The sequence below is a fragment of the Camelus bactrianus genome, chromosome 15, assembly GCF_048773025.1.
Source record: "Camelus bactrianus isolate YW-2024 breed Bactrian camel chromosome 15, ASM4877302v1, whole genome shotgun sequence".
NCBI classification, from domain to species: Eukaryota; Metazoa; Chordata; class Mammalia; order Artiodactyla; family Camelidae; genus Camelus; species Camelus bactrianus.
In genome coordinates, this window is record NC_133553.1 from 39,389,292 (window position 1) to 39,414,265 (window position 24,974).

The following is a 24,974-nucleotide window of genomic DNA, read 5'->3' on the forward strand; positions in this document are numbered from 1 at the left end:
GACCAGGAGACGATGGGGAGGCGGGCGCAGTCGACCCAAGGGTGGAGACGGGGGAAGGCGAAGGACGCGCGTTCCCGAGCTCGTGACCGCCGGCAGCTCTGGGAACCCGCGCCCAGACAGCTCAGGAGAGATGGCAGGCGGCGGGGACCGGCGCGTCCTGGGCACTCTCCACCTGCTGCTGCTGGTAACCGCCCTGCCCCTGGCGGCTTGGGGGATCAGTCGGGGCGCGGCAGCCTGGACACAGGAGAAGGTGAGTAGCTGCTGCTGCGTGATTGTACGCGGGCGGCTCTTGCGGGGTCCCGCAAGCCCCACCGAGGCAGGATGGGAGGCGGGGCAGAGCCCGTGGCCCCGGCGTCCGGAGAAGTCGGAGCTCTGCGTCCTCGCCTGGGGGCCTCGCTGGCCTCGGGGCTGCTTTGGGAACGCCACGGGAGCAGGGTGATGTCACCAGCCTCCTCTCGGCTGCGGTCTGATGTGGGTACCGATAGGCACAGGAAGTGTGACTCGCTGGCGGTGGCCGCGCAGGGAGGTGAAGGCGCATCGCAGCGCCACCGCCCTTTCGGCACACGCGAGGCCGGCGGTCTCTGCGCTCCGGGTCGCCAGGGTGCGGGGCGCGCTTGGGGGGTGTGCCCACGGCTCCTTCGCCCCGGCATCCACGGAAGTCCTCGCGACGTTGAAGTTTCCATGCTGTCTCGGCACGGACGTGTATTACTATTGGTCTCTTTTAGATTTTTAAGTGGATCATCTCCGAATGAAGGAGCTTAACTGGAGACCCGATTTACTTTAAAATATTTTTTTTCCTTAAAAGAGTAAAATGCAATTGTCAGATAAATGTATCGAGTTGTAGGTGAAGATTTCATGTAAGGAACTTAACTGTGAAAGTGGTTTGCAAGTTCCGTCTTTGTGAAGTATTTACAAGAATTTCCTTTTTTTGTGTGATAGTTTTGAAATCCTGAAATTGCTAGGGACTTAAGCAAAAGTTAATAGTATTGGACTAAAATGGTAATATACTTTTAAAGATACTAAGAAAAGCAGCAATGTAAAGGGTTGTAAATTTGACAATGTTGTTGAACAGATCTTTTAAACGCTTACAGCCTGCCACAGTATTGACTCACAGGTTTAAAATACAGGACACTCTGTGAATGCACAGGCCCTCTGTTGACCCACATGCTCATCCTCCCCAGCCACAGACATATGTATATGAATGGCCCATTTCAGTTCTCTGAGCTATACTTACAGCTTCACCATTCAAGGACCACAACATACCCCACTTACACATGGACACCACCAGCTGTAGGGAACCTGATGAGAATGAGGAAGTCAACTCAAGAATAACTTCATTATAAGAAAAATTTCCCATTGGGGTTCAGCAGGAGTGATGTCCATTAAGAAACAGAGTTATAAACTTAATCTTCTCCTTTACTCCATCATGAGTAACTTCCTAGCCAGAAATGGGGAATGGGGCATCAACTACCAGAATGTGGAGCTGTGCCAAATGTCTTTATGATACATGGAAATGGATGGGAATAAGTAAAGTAGGGACTGTTTGAAGGAGTAACTCTGGAGGGATTGTTTACAGGCAGGATAAATTTGTGGGTGGGAGAAGGTGCTGGATTCTCACAATGTTTTAAATTAATGAGACTCTAACTTTTGAGACTTGTCTTTTAAAGCAGGAATCCCTTTTATATTTAAGAACAGTGATTTAATATTCTAATCACTATTCTGTTGGGAAACTGTATCCTTTCATATGGTGCAAGCAAATGAGGCAGGTGACAAAATTAGCCAGATTAGTTAGAGGGAGCCTTACTCTCCAAGTTTTCATAAAGTCTTCCAGGTGGCCAGTACAGTTTGCAGCCTTGGAGGTTAATTAATCCACGTTAAAATACATGCCTTCCTGTACTACCTGGCATTTAGCTATTTTAATCGTGTAAGGTGTGCCCTTGGTACACTGGTCTGCTGGAAAGGTCAGGGGTGGTAAAAGATGAATTTTGAAATCCATTTTCTTTGCTTTGAAATAAAGGTATGCCTCTTCCAGTGGGATCTAATATGTAAAAACAGCTCAACTCTAGCTTATGGTTGTGTTCAGAAGACTGTGATTTGCTTATTTGAAACCTGTAAATAGTTTTTCCATAAAAGCAATATTTTCAGTTGTTAGATTCATAGGTGGGCCCACAGGTGTCTATTTAGGAGCATTGGCATCGGGGTACCAGGTATTCTCTATAAAAGCATCTCACTTGAACCTCACAGTGCCCCTGTGAGGAGGGTACATTCATATCCAACTTACAGATGAGGAAACTTGACCATGATTACAGTAGAAAATCATCTTTCCTTAAACTCCCTTTATTGTTGGATATTTAGGTTGTTTCCCAGCTTTGTCTATCGTAAAACCAGGACCCAATGTATTTTAATTGGTAGAATTTTCCTTTATTATAACTAAGGCAAAGTAGAAAAATTCAAGTCACATTGAGGGTAGAGGGGCAGATTTTTTGAAAAGAGGATCCTCGCACAGGAGAGTTGGCCAAATCTAGGAGTCCTCCTCCAGGGTAGTTCTGGAAGACAGTTACTGTTCTCTCTAGCATTTCACATTCTTCTGCTTTCTGGAGCCACATATGTTCTAAAAGTCCTTAGGGTTCCCCTCCTCCATGGTTCTAAAAGTCCTTGGCTATCCACCTCTCTACCCATCGTGATTCTTATGAATCATGAAGCAGCAACGGAGACTCCAAGGCAAGAACAGGGAGCCAGTGGTAGGCCGGGTGTTGGTAGAGGGATAAAGAAAATGTGCCATTTTGAGCTTCTTCCAACAGGTTAAGTACTATGACATCCATTATACAGATAAGGACACTTTTCTGGGTCACAGCTAGTAAGTGAGGTAGCTAGGATTTGGCCATAAATTGTTTTCAAAGCCTGCACTATTTTGCTTTTAGATAGAAGGCTGCTAGCATTTAAAGTCAGAACTTTATCTTATTCAGTTCCCAACTGTTCCACAACTGCATTTGTAATGTCAGTGGCATCGAACACAGAAGGAGTTCAGTAAATGCTGGCTGGGTTGAATTTGCAGTAGACACAGGTATTAATCTGAGTACTGTCTGGGAGATGCTTATATGGAATAGAAGCTGAAATTGAATTGGCTGTGCTTTTGTAATGATTGCCCTTGAATTCAATGATTTGGGACTTCAAATCCCTCTGCAAGCTGGGTCAGCTCTACAAATTATGTAATTAAACCCCTCTTGGGTCTGGCACCATGTGATTAGTCCAGAGGAGATGCTGTAGGATATCTGGTTCATACTTTTTTTAGTGGAGAGATTCTTGTCACCTGAAGCAGACTTATTGTCCTTTCTGCCTGGATGAAAAGACAAAGCAGGGGCTGTAATAGAGACTCATTCCTCTGAGAATGCCTGTACCAGTAGAAAATTGTCTACATGCTTTTTAACTGAAATAAACCTAGAATAATTTGGGGTTGGCATTTAACATTGGGCTACACAGTTTTTGCCTCATTTTCTGTCCTCATGCCCAGCCCGCATATCTTTCCAGGTTTCTGCTCTTACTCCTTCTTCTCATCTCCACATAGATAGTTGTATGTTTTGAGTTCTGAGAGTCAGCCTCCATAAAAATTGAATGGTTGCCATTTAGGTTGGGAAAATCAAATGCTTCTCCATACAGGGCTTTAATGAGGAGAAAGGCTTAAGTAATTAACGGAGTGTGGCTTTTTCCCTCTCTGTGTCCTTCACTGATTGGGAAGCTTTTAATCTCTGTGACTTCATAGGGGCATCTTCATTCCCAGAGGGGCAGGGAGAGGAGGGCTCTTTACTGAAGTATATTAATTAAATAGGTGAGCCCAGGAGATTGAGGATCAACACAGGTAAGTCTGTATTCAGGAGCACTAATGGGCCTGTCTGATGAGCTTACCCTTTATTCATCAGTTAAGTGTTTTTTGGTGCTATTTGTCGACTATGTTTCATCCACGATGACTGTTACAGGTAGAAATGCTGGAGGGTTATTTATTTTGTTCCCGTTTTTTCTTAAATCTTTTAGGAACTCTTTCAAGCCTCCATAAATTGGCCATTTAAACATCAGCTTGATTTCCTTTCACTGTGAGTGAAGGACAACAGGGACGAAGTAGGTTCTGGGATAGAGTAATGGACAGTAAATAGGAAAGGAGCCCTTGGTCAAACAATCTTTGACACGATAGTTCTTGACTGTCACAGTGACTGCCCTGGGCCAACCCAACTCTTCAGTCATCACAAGCATCAACTCTCAAAAATTTAAAAAGAATAAAGCCCACCAGCATTGAACCACGGCACTTCCTGGCCCTTTGCAGCAGGCAGCCGCTTGTCTTTCCTGCTTTTATAATTTCTGTGCATTCAACTGATTTCATATTTCTGATGTCACACATGCCCGTTTTACTTATTATTATGTAAACATCATCTTAGTGAAGTTTGTTGTAGAAAGATCATTCATCTGTCAATTCTATATTTGATGAATTCATCCAATATTTGTTGAGTGTGCCAAATGAGCCGGGCACTGTGTGGCTCTGGGAGAGAGTGGAAAATAAGAGAGTTCTCGTCCTCCTGGAGTTGACATCTTGCATGAAATCAGACTTTAAACAAGTAAACACACAAGGCCTCTAAGCTACATCTTGAAGTGAGCAGGAGTTAGCCAGCTGAGGAGGAAGAGGAAAGCCTTCAAGGTAGAAGGCACCACACTGCAAAGGCCCCAGGAGGGCTGAGCCCCACACTGCTTTGGGGCCTGGAAGGATGCCAGGGTGACTGAAGCACAGTGAGCTGGGGCGAGTGGCCTTGCATGGGGCTGGTGAGGCAGCAGGAGAGACCAGTGGCTCTTGTTCGCTGGGTTAAGCAATAATTAACCATCTAAGTCTTCTGACTTCTTGCCTCCATTTTCTTTTTTTTCACTTCTCACATCTTTACTGTTTTGTCTTTTAGCTCCCTCTTTCTTCTCAAAGTGCTGTTTGAGAGTTAACACGAGGACTTAGATCCTGGAGGTACCAAGGAATTTAAAGGCTGCAGCAACAAATTTATTAAGGAAATATATTTAAAATGTATAACCAGTAAATAAACACAAACTGTATGCTGTTTAGGCACAGCATCAATATTTGGGAGTGCCCTGGAAGTTCATGGATTACGCAGGGAGGCAGAGTAGAGCCAGCACAGGTTTGGGAACTACAGAACCAAGATCTTTTCTCAGACTTACCTGTAAGTCTCCTACGACACTGGGAAACTCAGCTGGTTTCTATGACCCTCAGCTTCCACTGACATAAATCAAGGAGGTTCGATTATAACCATCTCTAAGTGGCCTTTCCAGCTCGAAATTCTATAGCTCTTTAGAGTTCGACGGACAGTAACAGAACCAATAAAACTTACTGAATATTTACTGAGGCAATTTACATATATTAGCTCACTTAATTATAATTACCCTAGGAAGCAAGTGTTATTACTTCCTTTTTACAGATGAGGAAATTAAGCCTTAACAAGGTTAAGTAACCTGGCCAGAGTTACAGCTAGTAAATGGTGGAAGTTGAGTTGAGCAGCTGAGTTAAAAGGGGTCTGTCTGAACCCACAGCTCATGCTCTTTGCATGATAATACTGGAGAGTAATGCTGAGGCGTATCCAAGTGCAGATGAGTGTAAGTAACTAGCAGTAAGCATTCTAATTCCACAGTTTCTCAAATGATAACTTAGACATATTCAACTTACAGTGGTTTTGGAAAGAGCTATAAAGTAGACAGGGCTTACTCTGTCTGTTCTGTTTTGCATTCTAAAGAATTTCTGTTACATCATCATCCCCCTTAGGGAAGAAATCATCTGATCAACAACTCACTTCCCAGTGGGCAGGAGTAACACATTCCATCATCAAGTGCCTGAGAAACATGTAATGAATGGATGATTCAACATTACTAGTATCATAAAAAAATACAGCATGTGTAAAGTAATATCCAAAATACAAATTTGAATGTTATTTATTTAGCTACTTAAATTAAGGTTCACTTAGTTAATATATAAGTATACCAAAGAGTATGAGCATTAGTAGAATATTAAAATAATTTTAACTGGAGATAAAAAGTGTGATATTTACTAGGGTACAGAATCATCAAGCTCCGGCTGAAAGGAACTGCAAATCATCGAAGTTAGAGCTGTTCAATAGAAATATATAATGAGAAGCACATAGGTGATTTAAAATTTTTTAGTAACTCCATTAAAAAAGTCAAAGGCAATCGGTGGAATTAATTTTAATACTATATTTAACTCAATATATCAAAAATTATCATTTGAACATGTAATCACTATAAAAATTATTGAGATATTTTACTTTTACTTTTTTTTTTATACTAAGTCTTGGAAATTCAGTATGTGTATTACACTTAAAGCACACCTCCTTTTGAGGAGCTACTTTCTGAGAGCTTAATAGTCACCTGTGGCTAGTGGCTACCAGATTGGGCATTGCAGATCTAACTGAAATTACTTTATTAGTATTTTGAGGGTAATGAGAAGTTAAGGGACCTATCCAAGGTCATAGAGCCTATAAATAGCAGCTGAAAACTTTGAATCCAGCTTTTTTCACCCCAAGAGTATGCTTCTTCTGTAAAAGCACCCTGGCTTTTATAAAGCAATTATGCTAACAAAGTATATTGTTTTCTTGGCTGTAGTTTTTGAAATACTGAGTTTTCTTAAGACTAGGATATCAACAACTGGTATTTTTAAACTTTAGTCTTACAAAGCAATTGTTCCAAAATTATTACACAGGATATAAGTGTTAACTATTAATTCTCAGGTTCAAAGCATGACCTTAATTCTGTTTTAAAAACAAGCTGCCAAAACAATTAGTTTAACTTCTAGATCTAAGGGGCTAAATTTTAAAGTTGAGCGGTTTCATTTATTTTGCATCATCTAAGAGCTATCCCTTTATTTTGTGGTTCAAAGCGATTATTTCACAATCGCAAATGTCTCAGGGTAAGTAAGTCTTCAACATATTATGAAATGATAGCCAGTTAAATAATTTTATTTAATCCTCAGAATTATCACCAACCAGCCCTTCTGAATGTGTCATCTCTTCGGCAAGCTGCAGAAGGCACCAGCATTTCTAAAATGTGGCAAAATGACTTACGGCCACTGCTGATAGAGCGGTATCCCGGATCCCCTGGAAGCTACGCTGCTCGCCAGGTGAGAACGCAGTGCGCAAACCCAAAGGTTGTTGAATACTTTGCTTTCATGCCAGAGAGAATGCTGTCCCCGAAGGTCTGAGTTGTCTAAAATTCAGATCTGTCATCTCATCTCATTCTTCACCAGAATAAGCAATCTAAAAAAACCAAACAACTGAGAGTAAATATCTGTTCTGAATTAAGAGGTGCACGTTAACCTAAACCAATTTATGTGTCAAGTCTCTGTCTGGTCTTCAGACAGGGTACTAAGTACTCAACTCTTCATCATTTCTCTAACACACCCCCAGGCACCCAACCATGTTTTCCTGGACCCTCAACACCCAGTTATCAACAGAATTGGACAGTCCTTGCTTAACAGTTCTGGGTCAAGAGTGAGTTACTGTATTTACAGGCATTCAGTCCCCTTTGGAAAATTGTTTTCTTCCTAAAAGGAGAGTCAAGAACAGTGATAAGTTACTTTCTCCAGTGCAGTGCTTCTTATACTTCTGACTCTGATGTATGGTTAAAAAAATTATATATATATATATATATATACACACACACACATATATATACACGCACATATATTTTATATTTTATACACAGAAACCTAAAGATAGATTTAACTGATCCAGAAGTTTCATGAAAAATACTTCTATTACCTGCAATCTACTCTGATATTGTTAACTCTATTTTACTAGTTTGTTTTTTTTTTTTAAACTGGTCATGACCCACTAAGCTGATTTCAAGACCCACTGATTTTACCAGTTTGGAAAAGACTGCTATACAGGGTATATTAAGCCATAAAGTAGGCTAGACCTTGAATGTCTCTGCCTCCTCAGTGACAGTCTTCTTAAGCAATCTCAAACCCCATCTCTGAATGACGTTTTTTCCCAAAGTAGCTCCATTTCAAAGAGCAGCTTGGGAAGGGACTGGGAGACTGGCCTCTCATATCCTTCTCTGAGACAACTCCACTTGCCTAATTCTTCAGGCAAACACCTTGGCCCTCCACTGCTGGGACAGAGTGACACCTGAGAGGCCCAGCGGCACAGATGTTGGGCTCTTCCCTTCTACCCAGTATAAGGTTTCTGCTTCTCAAGTTTAGCCCAGACACCATTGTCTGTTGCCCCATTAGCCTCCTGTCTTCCATCCAAACAGCTTCTACGTCTCCTAAGGAATTCAGTGGTGGAAACCCAAAGGCACTTTAGTTCTTTTTAAGCTTTAGGCCGAGTGAGGAATTGTGATGATAACTGACTTTCATCAAGCACTTTTTTCAGGTCAGGCACTTTATGGGGCTCTTTGCACAGGTCATCTTATTCAGTTCTCACGATAATGCCACCATGTGGAGACAATTATTTTTCCAGTGCTACACATTTTAAAAGACCTAAGGTTTAGGCATAGGAATTAACTTGCTCGAGATTATACACACGGTAGTGATGAGGCCAGAATCTGGACCCCGATCTGCTTGACCCTCTATCTCCCAGTCACTGGAGAGTGGTGGCTGGGAGAGACCAGCTCTGCAGTGTGTACTCACAAATGTCTCCAGCTCTGTGTCTTCTCAGCCCAAGTTGGAGAGTGAGGCGCATACCACTCATTTCAGTGATATCCCCTGGGTCTCATCTCCCAAGCATTTTCTTAAAAGAAGCTCAGGGAACTTACTGGATCTTTCCAAAACCCTCAGTTCCTGATTAGAAAAATACTAGGTCTATAGTGCTCACTCAGCCCCACCTTTTTCATTTCCCCATACCATTTGCTCAGAAGCCCAAATATGTACCCAGAAATATATATGCATACCTCAGACCCGAGGTTCCTTGCCTGTGGCTTCTAAAAACCCATAAGCACAATGAATATTGCTATTTTTTTTTTTTTTTTGGTGGGGTGAAGTAATTAGGTTTATTTATTTATTTTTAGAGGAGTTACTGGGGATTGAACCCAGGACCTCATACATAACAAGCATGCAGTCTATCACTTGAGCTATACCCTACCCCCCTAGAATATTGCTATTTTGATGGCAGTATTTTTATTTAGCTTCAACAGAATCAATTGCACAAATAATCTACATAGATTCCATTGTGATTTTTAAAATACATATGCATTTAAAAGTGTTACGGAATCCATAATGGCAGCTTCCGTGTCATGTGGGGAGGAGGCAAGTGAGAAGTTTATTGACAGTATTTGGGAATGTGCTGGGCACTGCTGCTGGCTGCCTATACATGGTCTGGTAGACACAGCAGTAATCCTAACAGGATGGTTGTGTTAGAAATCTCACTTAAGAGATTCAGTTTTATAATTTTAGGGGGAAAATTACCATGAGTTTTAAGAAAGCTGTCTCCTCGGCTGTGGAAGATACAGGGTTCCCCTTTGAAGAGGAGGTAGATGACACTGAGTTATTATGCAGAAACTACACTAATGGCTTTAATTTGACTAGGATTAGTACCTTTCACTCAGAAATAATTTTAAACAAGAACAGTGGAAAGTTATTTTTTTCTCCCAAGGCATTTCTGAGCAATAGATCAGATATTTTATAATTTACAGTTTCAGTGTTTATGACTAGAAAAAACTGTAAAATCTGAAAAATGTGGACTTGATATAAAATTGATTAGTGGATTAACATCTGCAGTTATCCATGAAGATGTGCATTGCTATGAATTCCCTTTCAGAGGATAATATGGGAACAATATCCCATAGTCTGGATTTTTATTGTCTCTCATCAATGGGTCTAAGGCTGCCTGTTGGATTTTTAGAATATTTTTGCTTGAGAAGATTATTTGTAAATTTAATACTTTGAAGATATTAAATTTTGGAGGATTTCAGTGATTTATAGTTGAGAGAGGAATAAAAAGTAAATTTAAAAAATCAGGATGACAGAGTCTCACTAAGGAGCAAGCCAGAAACTGTCTAAAAGAGGCAAGCTAGAAACTTGGTGGTTAAAACCCTCCATAGATGTCCAGTGCATCTGAGTGGCTGAAGCTGGCTTCTTCAGTGAAGGATGTGTGTCCCTGAACGGAGGACCCTGAATGGCGGGCTTTCAGCTTGGAGCCAGAGAGACTAATATATCCACGCAAAAGGAGAGAGATACCTGTCCCCAGTGGCAGGATTCAGCATCCTGATCATGGTCTATTTGCAGACTTATTGCAAATACTGCAGGATTTGCTTCCTCCAAGCAAATCTAGTCTACTAGTGGCATTGTTTTTCAGAACTTGGAGATGAGAATTTAAGTTTAATTAATTCAACCCAGGATCATTCACCAATGTTAACCTAAAATCCCCTGGGGCCTTCCTCCCCAGGAAGTAGAATGTCATGTTTACTTTTATCTTCCTCTCTCTTCCTCTCTTTTTCTCCACCCTCCCCCTCCATCTCTCTCTCCCTGTCTCCACCACTCTTTATATCCTCTTCTTTCTCTCTCTACTCAACCTGCATCTCTCTTTGTCTCAGTCTGTCTCTCCTTATTTGTCTCTTTTCTCCCTTCCCCACTTAAAAAGATAGATGCATAGTAATCCAAAATATGATCTATATTCTAAATTGCATTTTAGTGTGCCTGGTGGGCCCAGGCTTTTGCTACCCGCAGTGAGGGAAGCCCAGCTGCTTTAGACTCTCTCTCACAGCCAAGCACTCCCTGTTTAGGAGCAGTCTAGTGAGAAGAGCAGTAGTTTTTGGAGCCTACTCTAGAGAATTATAGTGGGAACTTGCAGACTAAATCTGAAAGCCAAAAGCACAACAATAAGGCCTATTGGTGACATAATTAGATTATGCAGCCAATTTGATTGTTTATGAAGGAATCAGTTGCTAAGATAAATAAAAATATTTATACTGAATAAAAAAGGTTATTTCAGGGAGAACTCTTTTGGGGGGCATTTGATGATGCTTTTGTGGATTTTAATGTCAACACAGATACCAGAAATTATGGCCAAGATCTGTTCAGTGAGGTTGAGGAATGAGTTGTGTGTGAGACTTCAACTGAGCAAAGCTAACAGATATATATATATATATATATATTTAAAAATCCCAATTCATTTGGTAAGTGTGCAGGCTGCTATTGGTATTAAAGACATTTTGTGAAGCAGTTCATCATCTGGATACCAGATGTTCTGGAGGATATGTTTTTCTTTTTTTTCAGATGACCCTTTTATGGAAAAATTTCTTTTCCCCAAAGTCTGGGGATAACTTATTTTCAAATTCAGTGGAAAACTTGTCTTAAATGAGCAGTGATTTCTCTCTAGTCAGACTACTCATATTCTATATCATACAGTTTTGTATATTCTCATGGAAAATAACTCAGTTATAACCAACCCGTATTTAGTGATCACCTACTGTGAACAAAGCCCGGTACTAAGAATTGTGGAGAGTAACAAAACAAATAAGATACAAGTGATGATTTCAAAAAGGTTATAAAGACTTTTTAAAAAATTATCACATGAAAAGACAACGTGTAATGTAGAATAGAAAAGGTAAGGTACTGTGTGTACATGCTCTTTAGGCCAAAGTCCACCTCCGGACAGAAAGCGAGGAGTGAATATCTGGGAAACTGTTTGTTTATTTGGCTTTTGCAGGACTGACTGTAGAATCACTGTCCTCCTTCTGGCTTAGTTTTCCTCTTCCTGGAAGCTTCCTGCCACAGTTGTTCCAAGGCCCTTGCCTACGTGTCATGTCACATTAGTTAGGGCAGGTCACACAAGACTTGGCTAGGCTAGAAAATCCTGTATTTCCTTGGGGAAAAAAACCTCCCATTCTTTTCCAGTCATTATAAGTTATTTGTTTATCACCTCAAGGTCCATCCCCACTGGATGTTCATTGTGGAACAAATTGCCGGATATGTTGATGGTTAGTTTGTTGTGTGACTTAAAAAAAATTTTTAAGGCAGTTTACAAAAATCTGCATAATATGTCAAGAAAAGAAATGGAATGTAGTGAGGAAAGGAGGGAAATGAAGCAAAGGGAAAATAAAGATAGGAAAGGGCAAATGGAACAGCAATGAACTCACCTGTAACTTCTCACACCACAAATTCTAGATTGTTTAGGATGACACCTCTGGTCCCCGAAACAGTGTTTCTTTTCCATCTGCTGCTTCTTCCTATCAGCCACTATATTGCTCACAAAGTCCAAAATGACCAGTAAAGTTGGGAAAAGAGATTCTTTCTTATTTTCACCAGCGTTTGCAGTGGCTCTGGACCTGCCTTGAACACAAAGAGAAAACTGCTTGATATGTGATTATGGTTCAGAGTTGCTTACTGATTCTTAGCATAGCAGAACCTCAAATGTCCCCCAGCCGTCCCCTTGTCATGGGACTCCCTGTACATTATCTTTAACAGCTGAGCATTAGTGTCTCTTGTCAGTTTCGTTACATTATGAAGTATTTGCTGAACTTGGGGTACACGCTAAGTGCTTGGGACAAAAAGAGCTAACAGTGTGCAAGTCTCACCCTCAAAGAGCTTAGAGTGGAAGTTATGACCTGTAGGGCCCACCCTGGTATATCTAGTTTCTCAAACCTGCCTTGTTATCTTCCTAGAAATATTAAAGGTGGGCTTTAATATACACTGAGCTGGATCTCTAGCTCCTGACATATATAAATGTCCACGATACATTATTAAATGAGAAGTGCAAGGGACAGAGTAATATGTAAAGTAGAATTCTATTCCCATAAAAATACACACTCCTCTGCCAAATATATGAGTTTGTGTGCTAGTACATGTTTGTATAAACAAGAAGAAGGGTGTGGAAAGAGACATATCAGATTATTAACATTGGTATTATTAACAACTGGTTAGGTTACACTGGCAGGAGGTTAGGAAAGAGGGAGAGGATTAACTTTTTCCTTGAAACATCCTTGCTATTAATACAATAAGCATGTATTGCATTTTTAACTTGAAAGGCATTACATAAAAATCTCTGAAACATTTGAAATGTTTCAGATGAAAACTGTCTAGATCTGAAATTTTTGTTTTTGTTTTGATCAGCACATCATGCAGAGAATTCAGAGACTTCAAGCTGGCTGGGTCTTAGAAGTAGACACCTTCTTGAGTCAGACACCCTACGGATACCGGTCTTTTTCAAACATCATCAGCACCCTCAATCCTATGGCTAAAAGACACTTGGTCCTCGCCTGTCACTATGACTCCAAGTATTTTCCCCATTGGGACAACAGAGTGTTTGTGGGAGCCACTGATTCAGCCGTGCCATGTGCGATGATGCTGGAACTTGCCCGGGCCTTAGACAAGCAACTTCTTTCCTTGAAGGTATCTATTTCCCTCTTGTAGATTCCTGGGATAAAACACATTAGCAGAAACTCAGAGTGAATTCTAGAATCCTTGGGGGAGTGAGAAAGCAATTTAGAAATGTAGACTTCCTATACATTTTTTACTAATTTGTTGCAACATGAAATGAGGTTGAAATAATATTAATTAGGAAATTACATTATTTAAAATGTCAACCATGGGCAATAACCTAAGATCCATGACTGTATTTATTAATTGGTTCCTGATTTCTTAGTTAGGAATACACATCAAATTAAAAGCAACATTTTTTTTTTTTTGTGGAAAATGAAGAATATGGAAGGTTGATACAGGAATATGTATGAGAACTACGTTTATTTCTTCTTGTTTATATAGTCATGAAACATCACCACCTTCTAATCTGAGAGATGGTGGCCTTGATTTGGGGGAGGGAGTTTCTGCCAAGTGGTTTGGAAGAAGAGAGTAGGTAATTCAGACATATCAAGATGAAAAGCATGAAGCAGAAATGCATTATTGTTATTATCTGTGAATCTCGGCTTAATTTTATGTAGCATAGCAAAGCTTTTGTTACGTTCTCAGCTCAAAATACTTCTGGGACTCTCAGATGTTATTTCAGTCTCTGTTCTTAAGGGTATATTGGAAAAAAGTGCTAAGCTAGACGAAGACATTTTGTTCAGCTATCTCTCATAACTAAGTAAACACAACAAAGCAAAGACAAAAAACTTTGTTCACTTGCAACGGATACCTTTTTTTCCCCTCAAAGTTTTACGAAGGCGCTAGCCTTTGATACAATGGCGGTAAAGAAATAAAAGGTTTATCTTGTAATGCAAGTAATAGAGATATTTGGTTCTATTTTTGCTGGACATGCTGAACTTGAAGAGAGCAAGAATTGTTTATAACCTCTTGGTATCCTTTTCACTGGTTTTTCATTTTGTTTTGTTTTCTGAACCTTCTATAATGTCTTTGTCCCATGCTCTGCCCTGCTTGAACTGACATCCTTTCCCAGCAGTTGGGTGAGAGAATTCAGAAGCTGATGTAAAAGATTAACATTTCATATTTGCATTTCTAGTGGAAGGACATGAAATGAAGTGAAGTATGACTTAAAGACACAGTCTGTTTGGTGGGTGGGTTTTCTCTTGGTGAGCTCCTTTACCTTTTTCCATGCAACTCACACCTGCTTTGGGTGACCAGAAATAGAAAGGGCTGAACGAATTGTTGGGTGGGGATCGCCAATAACAAGATACACATATATTCTTTTGACTGTCCTTTCCAATAGCAGTAAACAGTGATGGGGACAGTTGAAAATAAAGACTGATTTTGAATGCAGACTTTGAGAGTATCAGATTTATTCTTCCAGTCGTACTTTACCTAGATTTGTATTAAGGAGTTATTTTAGTTCTTCAGCTGTCATGGATTAGGTAAGTGGTGGTAGAATGTGACCTGGGAGAAGACTGGATAGGAGACTGGATGATCATTCCCATTCTTTGTAGTCTTCCCTCCTCCAGGAACACGCTTATAATTATACATTCACTTCTTTTGTCTTGTAACTTTGCTGTGCCCTCCTACCTTAGCAGATGGTATCTCCTCATTCCTTGACTCTGGACTTGGTTATTTGACTCTCCTTGTCCAATGGGATGCTAGTAGATGACACAAACAGAGGCTGGAAATGTGCTTGTGCAATAGGGTTTCCTCTCTCATGCCTTTGCCATCACCATGAGAAGAGCATGTCCCGGCTGGCCTGCCAGTCCTAGGAGGAGGAGAAGAGGCATATGGAGCAGAGCCTACCTTGATGACTGCAGGGTGAAGCAGAGCTTCTTCAGCCAAACCCAGCCTAGACCAGTTGTCCCCAGTTGACTTGTAGACCCTGAAGAACTTATGATTGTTGTTTTAAGCCATTGAGTTTGGGGTGGTTTTTCACACCTTTTTATTATGGCATTAGCTGATATCAGCCATTAGCTGATACAGCCTTGGATGGAGAAAGACTGTAGACAATTTACTAACTCTGTTAACACTGGGAACAACGCATTTGTCATACTGCCACAAAGAAAGACTAGAAGACCTTTACAAATCCAACCACACAGTTCTCTAGCTCCAAGGTAGTAGGCTGAGTCACTGGAAATTGAAGGTCACTTTTTTTTCCTGTCAATCCTAAAAAATGGTGAAATGGTGAAAATGGTGAAAAGATCTTGCAGGACTCAAGATCACTGCCGACAACAGTGAACTCCTGTCTACATGAAATGGTGCAAAGAGACCAGAATGATAGTTAATCACTGCCTTGAACACTGGGGTCACCAAGCTATTGCCATTTCTGAGACACCTTAACTTACAAGCTCTCAGAATATGAAAACTATCTCCTTTTGCTTCTTCCCTGGGCATTAACAGAATGTCTCTGGTCCCAAGCAGTCTTGCTCTGCCCTGCTATTCCATGCTTATGCTGTTTGATTGGGAGTTAGAACTTTGGAACCAGTCAAGGCCCTTAGACAACTGGAAACTTAGAATGTCTCCACTAAAGTGTGTACCTTACACTTTTTGCCAGTGAGAAAATCTGTTTAATTATGTAGTTCTTCTTAAGCCCTGAGTACATACATATTATACAGATAGACACAGCCTATGCTTAATACTATCAGGAGTTACGAGAGATTCAAAATATAATAAACTGTCCTTTTCCTGTGGCCTAGTTAAGGAGCAATATTAAGACAATTGACATGATTACCATACAACGATAACTTAGTTTTAAGATGAGAAAGACATTTTTTCACCTTCTTATGAAATCACCCTAAAACAATCAGGAAAATTCCATCTTTGAAGAAACCAGGGAACATCTGTTAATGGGAACCACAATATGAAGATGGAAGGTCAATGGAGAAAAGGCAAATGACATATCAGAGTGGAGGGAAGTCACATTCCCCAGAGAGGGAAGGAAGTGGAAGAAGCCAGTGGTCCCCTGACAAAATCCTGAATGGCTCAGGAATGGGAGGGGATGGTAAGGAACGCAGAAGGAGGCAGAGGGTAGAGTAGGAGAGTTCTTAAAGTCTATGTAAGGAACACTTAGAGATGTAAGATTTCCACCCCACACTTGGCAGAAAAGTGAGTGTCCCACCTGTACCCTTGCTGGAGATGACGGAATATTTTTCTGGAGAAACTGAACCAGGGAGCTTCTGGATGTGGGGACACCAGATATAGCGGAGGGCAGTACTGAGGTGGTATTAGATGAAAGACTCCACTCTGAGCAGTGAGATTCCCCATCCTCTCCCCTAGCTTCCAGCGTGAGAAAGCCAGCAGCCAGCTCATACCCATCAGATAGGAACCTGGAGGATCCTTCTCTGGAGAATGTGAACCACCTCATAGAAAAGACCCATAGACAGGGACATTTGGGAAGCCTCAGTGAAAACACTGACTGGGCATCATGTTGCCCTGCAGTGAAGCCAACCAATCTGTGTCTCTAATCAGTGTTTTTGTATTTTATTGTTTAATAAATGAACACAAAGCATGATCAGATATTTGAGGACTGTCTCCAGCATGAAAGAAAGAAAGTAAAATATATAATACAAGCTGAAAAATGAACGCAGAGGAAATAAGGTACAGGAGCAGAAGATAACTTAAAGAACACTATTTTAATATCCTTGGAGAGATAAGAGGAGTTTTGTCCACAAAAGACTAAGGAAATATCAGATTCTGTTTGTCCAATGGGAACACATTCCCCAGTATTGTAGAGAGGTGGAGAGAGCAAATGGTTGTGCATTTTCCTTCATCCAGGTTCAGCAGCATGAGTGCAGGCACAAAGCAGGCAGAGAGTTGGACTTAATGTTATGTTTCTGCCATATGAGTTTGACCAATGCAGAGAGAGGCACGAGAGTTGAGCATGTATGCAGGGAGCAATTAGATTGATTGACTCTGGAATTTAAGCTGAATATAGAGTGAAATGAGGACATCATTGGGCAAACGAAGGACTGTGAAAAGGTGAACAATTCAGTAGATTAGGGATTCCAATGGGGTTGAAGGATTGTGGGGTTAGGGTACCAGAAGGACCCTGAAAGGTGAGAGTTGTTGTCAGACAGTGGAAAGTATACAGTTGATCAGAATCCTTCTCACCCTTCTAAGTTATGCTCAGATACTGTCTCTTTCGTAAAGTCTTCCTTGACACTCCAAGGATTTGACCTCTCATTCTATCCAACTGCTAGAGAAGTTTTATGTTACATTTGAGATCCTTGATACATTTTACCATGCCCGTGTATTTGTTTTATCTTTCTCTAACCTAATTAAAGTGTAGGGTCTTCTGAGGGAGAGGCTATAATTACTATTCTTTGTGTCTCTGTTGCATCCCATGGACAGATTCTTGAACTTAGACTCAATACAACTCTGCAGACTTAAATAAGGTGAGAAGCAAGAAAGATCTGCAGTTGTTTCAAGTTGGATTCCCTGGGCGGTACACTCTGACTTGGAAGTTAGCATTTCAGTCACTTAGTAGGGAGTGGCCTTGGCTCAACCCCTGTGGCAGGGAGGGAAAGGAAATGGGATCAGGCAGAGGAAGTAGTTGGTCTGCTATGCAGGTTTAACAACAGCTTCAGCCAACCCCAGGGAGCTCTGGAGGTAGAAGGGCCCTTTAGAGAGCCCCCAGCACCTGCTTAGGCCAGTCAATGAATATAGGATGCCCCCATGGCCGAGCCATTCCTTAAAGGGACTAACAGCTGAAGGCCTTCTGCTGACGCCTCTGCTGGCGGCAGGGACAACACACCTTCTGAAAGGGAACTGGGTCTTGTTTCACAGTGTCCACTATAGCAGTTCCATAGTTTCAAAGTTCTCTAAGGAGTAAGAAAAAGATGTGAGACTTCTGTTTTCAGAGGGAGTGGAGAAGGTGAGATTTATATGGGTGAAGAAGACTTTGGGAGGTGTGATTTTCGGAGAGGTAATGGTACAGAATAAACTTTGGCATATTTTCACCTGCTTTGGCTTCTTCCTTTTCTTCGTGGCGTATCTATCTCTTTGTCCAGTTAAGAAGAAAGCATGCTGTTTTTTAATCCTCAACATTTTTGCTACCTTTCTATTTTTTTTTTTTTAACTAGAACATTTCAGACTCAAAGCCAGATCTCTCACTCCAGCTAATTTTCTTTGATGGGGAAGAGGCTTTTCTTCACTGGTCTCCTCGTGACTCTCTGTATGGGTCTCGGCACTTAGCTCCAAAGATGGCATCGACCCCGCACCCACCTGGAGCGAGGGACACCAACCAACTGCACGGCATGGTGAGTCCGGGTAATTTTCATGGTGCTGCAGCTGCAGCTTCTGCTTCAAAGGGAACCAAAGTGAAAGCCAATTAAAGACCTAAAATTGCCATGGCATGCTTGGAGCAGAGTGTTTATAATAGAACATTTTTTGGCAGGCTTTGGGTTTTTGAGGAATCCCAGAGCTAAAAAGAATGATTCTGGGTTAGAAGTTGTGTTCAACTGAGCTTAATTAGAATGATGTAAAAAATCAAAATAAGGAAACATCAGGTTCAGTTCGGTCCCACGGGAGCACACTCCCCCAGTAAGTATAGAGGTGGAGAGAGCAAGTCCCTTCTCTGAGGCCTCTATCAAGCCTGAGGAGGCTGGGTCCTGGGAAATGGAGTAAGAGTGGAACATAGTAAGGAGATGGGAGTGAAGAATTTTCCTGGTAGCTTCAAAGCATTATAGTGACTCCAGTGTGTATAGGACATTTTGATGGGTCTGTTTTGATATGGTGTTTTCAACATGGGGGTGGAGATATTTCAATGCTCCTTAAAACTCTGCTCCTATTACCAAGTAATGGGTGCATTTCATGCCCTTTTCTTTTTATCCCCATTGCTGGGTCCATACCCCATACCTAATCCCTTATCCCACCTTTGAATTTTCTCCCTATTCTGACTCTCTTCCCATATTTGACCTTCACTCAGTACTTGAGTCCTCACTAACTCTTGCCTGGAACCCTTGAGACTTCATCTTCCCTGTGGCTCCATCCATCCCTGACCCTTACCTTACCTGTGAAGTGATAGCCTATTCCTAACTCTCTCCACTCATCCCTGTCCTTTGCCTTATCACTGACCTTCACCAAATGAGTCCAAATGGCCATATTCAGTGTTCTCCATGACTCCGACACATCACATGTTGGCTTTCTCTCCGTCCCATTGTCTGTTGGCAGCTCATAATGGGTCAGGGGAACATAGTTGGCATGTGATCCAGTCACTTTTGTCCAAATGACTAAAAAGGATTCAGAAGAGGAGGAGAGATCTGGTTGATCAGCAGGAGGAACACAGTTATTTATCAATCTGAATACATGAATCCATAGTGATAGTTAAGACCATTTTTCCCCAGAAACAAACTCTTAGGTGCTTACCCAATCTTGTGAATATACTCCTATTTCAAAGACCATTTTTCTGCTAATGAATAACTTAATCATCATTTATGAGTGAATAGTTCCTATTATCTTTAGAGTCATAGACTCTGAAAATACTTATTGATGTGTCAGGATCAATGCTAGAAATTTACCCACACCTTATCTCGATTATATAAATTAGGAGTTCTTAATATGGGGGGAGTCTTTGGGGAGTCCTCAAGCTTGCTGATGTTTTATGGCTCAAACAAGTTATATATACATTCTGGTATATTACAGAGGCTTATAACCAGAAGGAACCTTTAGCGATCAGCAAGTTTGAGCTTCTTGTTTGATAGAAAAGGAAATGGAGATCCAGAGACTAAGCTCACAGAGCCCCAGTCAAGGAATTTTTTTCTTTTTTTTTTTTTTTTAACATTTTTTATTGATTTATAATCATTTTACAATGTGAGGAATTTTTCTTATATGCTGCTTTAAAAGGACTAAATGGTTACTATCCAAGTGCTCTCCTTGGCAATTATGTCATTACAGACTAAGGATAAAATGGCTAATTGGAATGGAATAGAAGATCAGATAGACTTGGACTCCCATCTGAAAATAAAGCACATGCATTCTTTTTTTTTTTTTTTCTATGAAATATTCAACCTAATGTCCTCTTTCTAGTTTATCCTTAGTGATATCCTTCTGGGGTTACAGAAGGTTACATGAAGAATCTATAATTTGCTATTTGTCCACATTGTGTAGCAAGATTTAAAAAGTTCCCTCTAATGATTCACTTACAATGCTATTAAACATTTTGTTCGTTTATACAGCTCCCTATTTTATTCTCAGTTATTAAAATGCAATTAGTTTTGACTGATTATTTTTCCATTGATGATTATGAAATGTGTTTTGGTGACAGTGATTATACAGTATTTTTTCTCCCTTAGGATTTACTGATTTTATTGGATTTAATTGGAGCTCCAAACCCAACATTTCCCAGTTTTTTCCCAAACACTGCCAGATGGTTTGATAGACTTAAAGCAATTGGTAAGCACCACTGTTAGTAAAAAATAAAACCTGTTTTCTTCCCACTGACAAACACTGCATTTTAAAATTCAGAATTTATGATTTAGGTGTGTGATTTGAATACGTAATATACTTTACTGGCTTTTTTCCTTGCTTTATTGATTAGTATATTATTCCCATTCATCTCTTTCAGAAGGCCCACTTCATTTTCCTGCATGAAATTGCATTTTGAAATGGAAACATAAAATACTACATTTCATATTTGCATATCCTTAGAAATAGTTTGAAAATATTTTTCCACAGTCCTTTTTAAAGCATATGGAATGCATTTTTAGGGAAAATTCAATAAAGCATGTTGGACGATGATGAGTGTTATGTCCTTATAATGATACCTAAAGATATTCTTTAATGTTCCTTTCTTTTCCATCTCTGCCTTTGTCATCTTCTATTTTCTGTCTTGTGCAGACATGATTTTCCTTTAATTCTAGTACAATCTCTGCCTATTTCCCAAAGGAGTAGGAGATGGGGATGCAAGAGAAAGCCAAAATCCTTTAAGAGTCATTTAAGAGAAGGTTTAGTGTCAAATAAATGAGAGTAGACTAGGCCAGACTAGGTTAGGCCAGGCCAGGCCAGGCAACCAAGATATCCACAGCCCAAGAGAGAGGCTTGGGACTTGGAGAAGGGAAAAAAGGATAACTTCTTTCCTTTGTACTTCCACTGCATACGCCCCTCCTTACTTCCCCGAACACACACACACACACAACAACCACAAAACAAAACAAAACGAAACAAAAACTGGCATCAGGGAGAGATGAACATGAGATAAACTTTTACTGTAGCATCCAAGCCAGGACTGAGGCAAGAACACCAGGCTAGGAATTCCTCCCCAGCCACAGAAGCCTCCTGGAACAGAATAGAATTGTATTTCTTCTAAGCAGTGGGAAAAGCACTGCCATCTTGACTCATGCTTCTGCCGTGAGTTCAGAATTTGCCGATTTCTAGATCTAGACTATTTTCAAAGAAACTTTTACCTGAACCTCAAATGCTTCTCTTTGGCAAATTTCAATTCCTAGTTTGAAAGAATTGCTATAATAGTATTAATATAAGCTTCTTGGGCCACTTCCTTACAGCATATTTTCCTCACTTTGATGGCAGCCTCAAGAAATTGGGTTTTGCCTTCTTTCAAGGATTTTGCACACTTCTCTCATTTTCTCCACCAGAATGAATTTATATCAGTAACTCACATCCTAATGTAATTTTAACTCATTGTGCTGCCTCATCGAGTGGTATTTACACTTCAAATCGTATCTCTAATTGTATAAGGAAAAGTTGTATCCTAAGATATAAGAGTTATAATTATCAATAAACAGATGGGAATATTGTTTTGGTGGTAGTAAAGGCTTTCTCTATGTTCTTAAAATCATATTACATATGAATGCCTACCACCTGGTCTAGTTTTACCTTTTAAATTGAGCAACTCAAAGAACCCTATCCTGGGAAGTTTCATTCAGTTGTCTTAAACTCTTCTTGTGATCTCTTATCGTCTTGTAACATAGACGCATGGTATATGTAACCATGTAACACATGGGTTCTATGTTACAAGATGACAGGAGTGATGGAATGTGGGCCAATGGGTCTCAAATTTTAGTGTGCATTAGAATCACCTGGAGGGCTTGTTACACTCCAAATCGCTGGGCCCTAGCCCCAGAATTTCTGACTCAGTAGGTCTGAGGTGGGCCAGATAATCTGCATTTCTAGCAAGTTCCCCAGTGATGCTGATGCAGCTGATCATAGACCACACTTTGAGAACCATGGTGCAAGTCATAATAGGTATCCCTTTCCCGTCGAGGGGTCACTCAGCATACTACTCCATACCTATTTTGTTAGAGTAGTCCCCTTTCAGGCCCCACATCTCCTCTTAAGGCATTCTTCGTGCAGGATTGAGGATCTGTTAAGTATCTACACCTGTGTTGTCTCCCATTTCCCTCTAGTTTTCTCATTCTCTATCTTTCTCTCTCTTGTTCTGTTAAGTTTCTGACTTTAAGGGGGTTCTCACCTATAAAGCTGGAGTCATGTATGATTCTTCTCTCAGAACTACTGCAAAATGTCTACACCCAAGTTCAGCTCAGATATTTATTGTCGTGGGTGTTCTACTGCATACTGTTTTAAAAACAATGGCCACATGGGTCAGGATTCCAAACTCTTTATGCATTCTGACTACTGATCAGATAAAAGTAGACGTTTATCTGCTTCTGTCATCCACAGAACAAGAACTCCATGAATTAGGTTTGCTCAAGGATCACTCTTGGGAGGGGCGGTATTTCCAGAATTATGGTTATGGAGGTGTGATTCAGGATGATCATATTCCATTTTTAAGAAAAGGTAATGTGTGTGTATGTATATGTATGCATGTGTGCACATGTGTGTGTTTTACCTATTATATTTATTGTGTTTTATGTGCATTTGCAACAATCTAGAAGTGTGAGGAACCATTAAATTAATAATTGATTAACTAAATTATTCACCAGTTATCTCATGGCTTCTATTTTTTCGTGAAAGTCATTCTAAATCCCTGAGGACACTTTTATGTTTTTTCCTACACATGGAATATTTATCAAACTCATATACCTCTGACATTCTGCCTTCTTTTTCATAGAGCGAGGTCGTATTCTTATACTTAGTGTAACTCTGGTGTTTCCGTTACTAGGGAAGCAATATCCTTTCCATCAGTGTTGGAAGTCTAAATTAACCCAAGAATTCTTGCAGTAGCCTCCCAACTGATCTCCTGCTTTTGCTCTTGCTTACCTATTCTTTACATAGGAAAAGGAGTTATCTTTTAAAAATGTAAATCAAATTATGTTATTTCCCTGCTTTAAAGCTCTGGTGACTTTCCATCATGTAGAATAAGACCCAGAGCCTTTATTGTGGCCTACAAGGGCGTCCATTTTCTGACCCTTTTCTCCCTCTCCAACATGACCTCCTGCTTCTCTCTCCAATTATTGCTCTGACCCAGCCCCCTTGCTGTTTCTCAAGCAGGCTAAGCACACTCCTGCCTCAGGACCTTTGCACTTGCTAATGCTGCCTGGAATGCTCATCCTCAGATCTTCACACAGCTTGCTTTCTCCCTTGCTGCATCTATTTAAATGTTAGTTTCTCAAAGAGGTCTTCCTTGACTTTAAATATCTCTTTTTTGGCCCTGCTGTGTGCTCCTCATTCTCTAGTTCCTTACCTTGTTTTACTATTCTTTATAAGCTTGATCACTTTCTAAAATTGTTTTTTGTATTTGTTTATTTGCATCTTTGTCTACTGGAATGTATCTCCATATGGACAGGGCTCTGCCTTTTTACAAATGAAACCTCAACTCCTAAAATAGGGACTGGTACATAGGAGGTGCTTTATAATTGTTAACTGAATTAATTAACATTTGTTTAATGAATGAATGACTTTGGAGCATATGGGTAAGATACACGGAAGTACACAGAAGATGATGAATTATCAGCTATGTTTATATAGTACAGAGCTCCCACTCAGACTTCTTTGATGAATGATACTTTTCAGTTTACTTACTGGAACTATGCACTTAATTTCAAGTTGTTTCTTCTTGTTAGGAGTTCCAGTTTTGCATCTGATACCAATTCCTTTCCCTGAAGTCTGGCACACTATGGATGACAATGAAGAAAATTTGGATAAAGCAACCATTGACAATCTAAACAAAATCCTACAAGTCTTTGTGTTAGAGTATCTTCATTTGTAATAACCTGATTTAGTTTATGGTAATTGCATCTGGTATCACATTCAAATTCAATTTAAAATAATTCAATTTTATTTAAAATAATTTGACTCCAGACAAATGCTGTGTGAAAACTTCTATCCTATAGGTTCATTCTGTACGTACTTTTAAATATCCTAGATTTATGTCATTGTCCTAAATTGCTTGTTAATTTTTATTTAGCAATAAAGTAAGGAGAATGTAAGAAATCTGAAGATAACTATGTTCTAAAAACTCCTTTAGATAAGAAACTATGAAGCTAAATCAGATTCATATAAGTCAGTATCATGGTCTTCTAAACAATACTTAAATATGATGGTCATGTGCAATGTGTAGCCTTAGTTTTATGATTTTTTTATACTTGGGAATCTGTTGCATATAATCCAAAATAGAAATGTGGTTTGAAGATTCCCATTTCTTTGAGAAATCTTTGTATGGTTTATCTCATGGAAATTAAACCAGAATTAAATGCCA

At 40.2% G+C, this 24,974-nt stretch overlaps 1 protein-coding gene across 1 annotated transcript; it reads left to right on the forward strand.

Moving 5' to 3' along the window:
• The first annotated feature begins 25 nt into the window (after positions 1–25).
• Positions 26–24,974, forward strand: QPCT (glutaminyl-peptide cyclotransferase). Its single transcript, XM_010967660.3, has 7 exons — positions 26–250; positions 7,025–7,171; positions 13,103–13,381; positions 18,442–18,618; positions 20,653–20,752; positions 22,997–23,113; positions 24,340–24,974. The coding sequence occupies exons 1-7, from the start codon at positions 131–133 to the stop codon at positions 24,483–24,485; spliced, it is 1,086 nt and encodes a 361-aa protein (XP_010965962.1). The 5' UTR covers positions 26–130; the 3' UTR covers positions 24,486–24,974.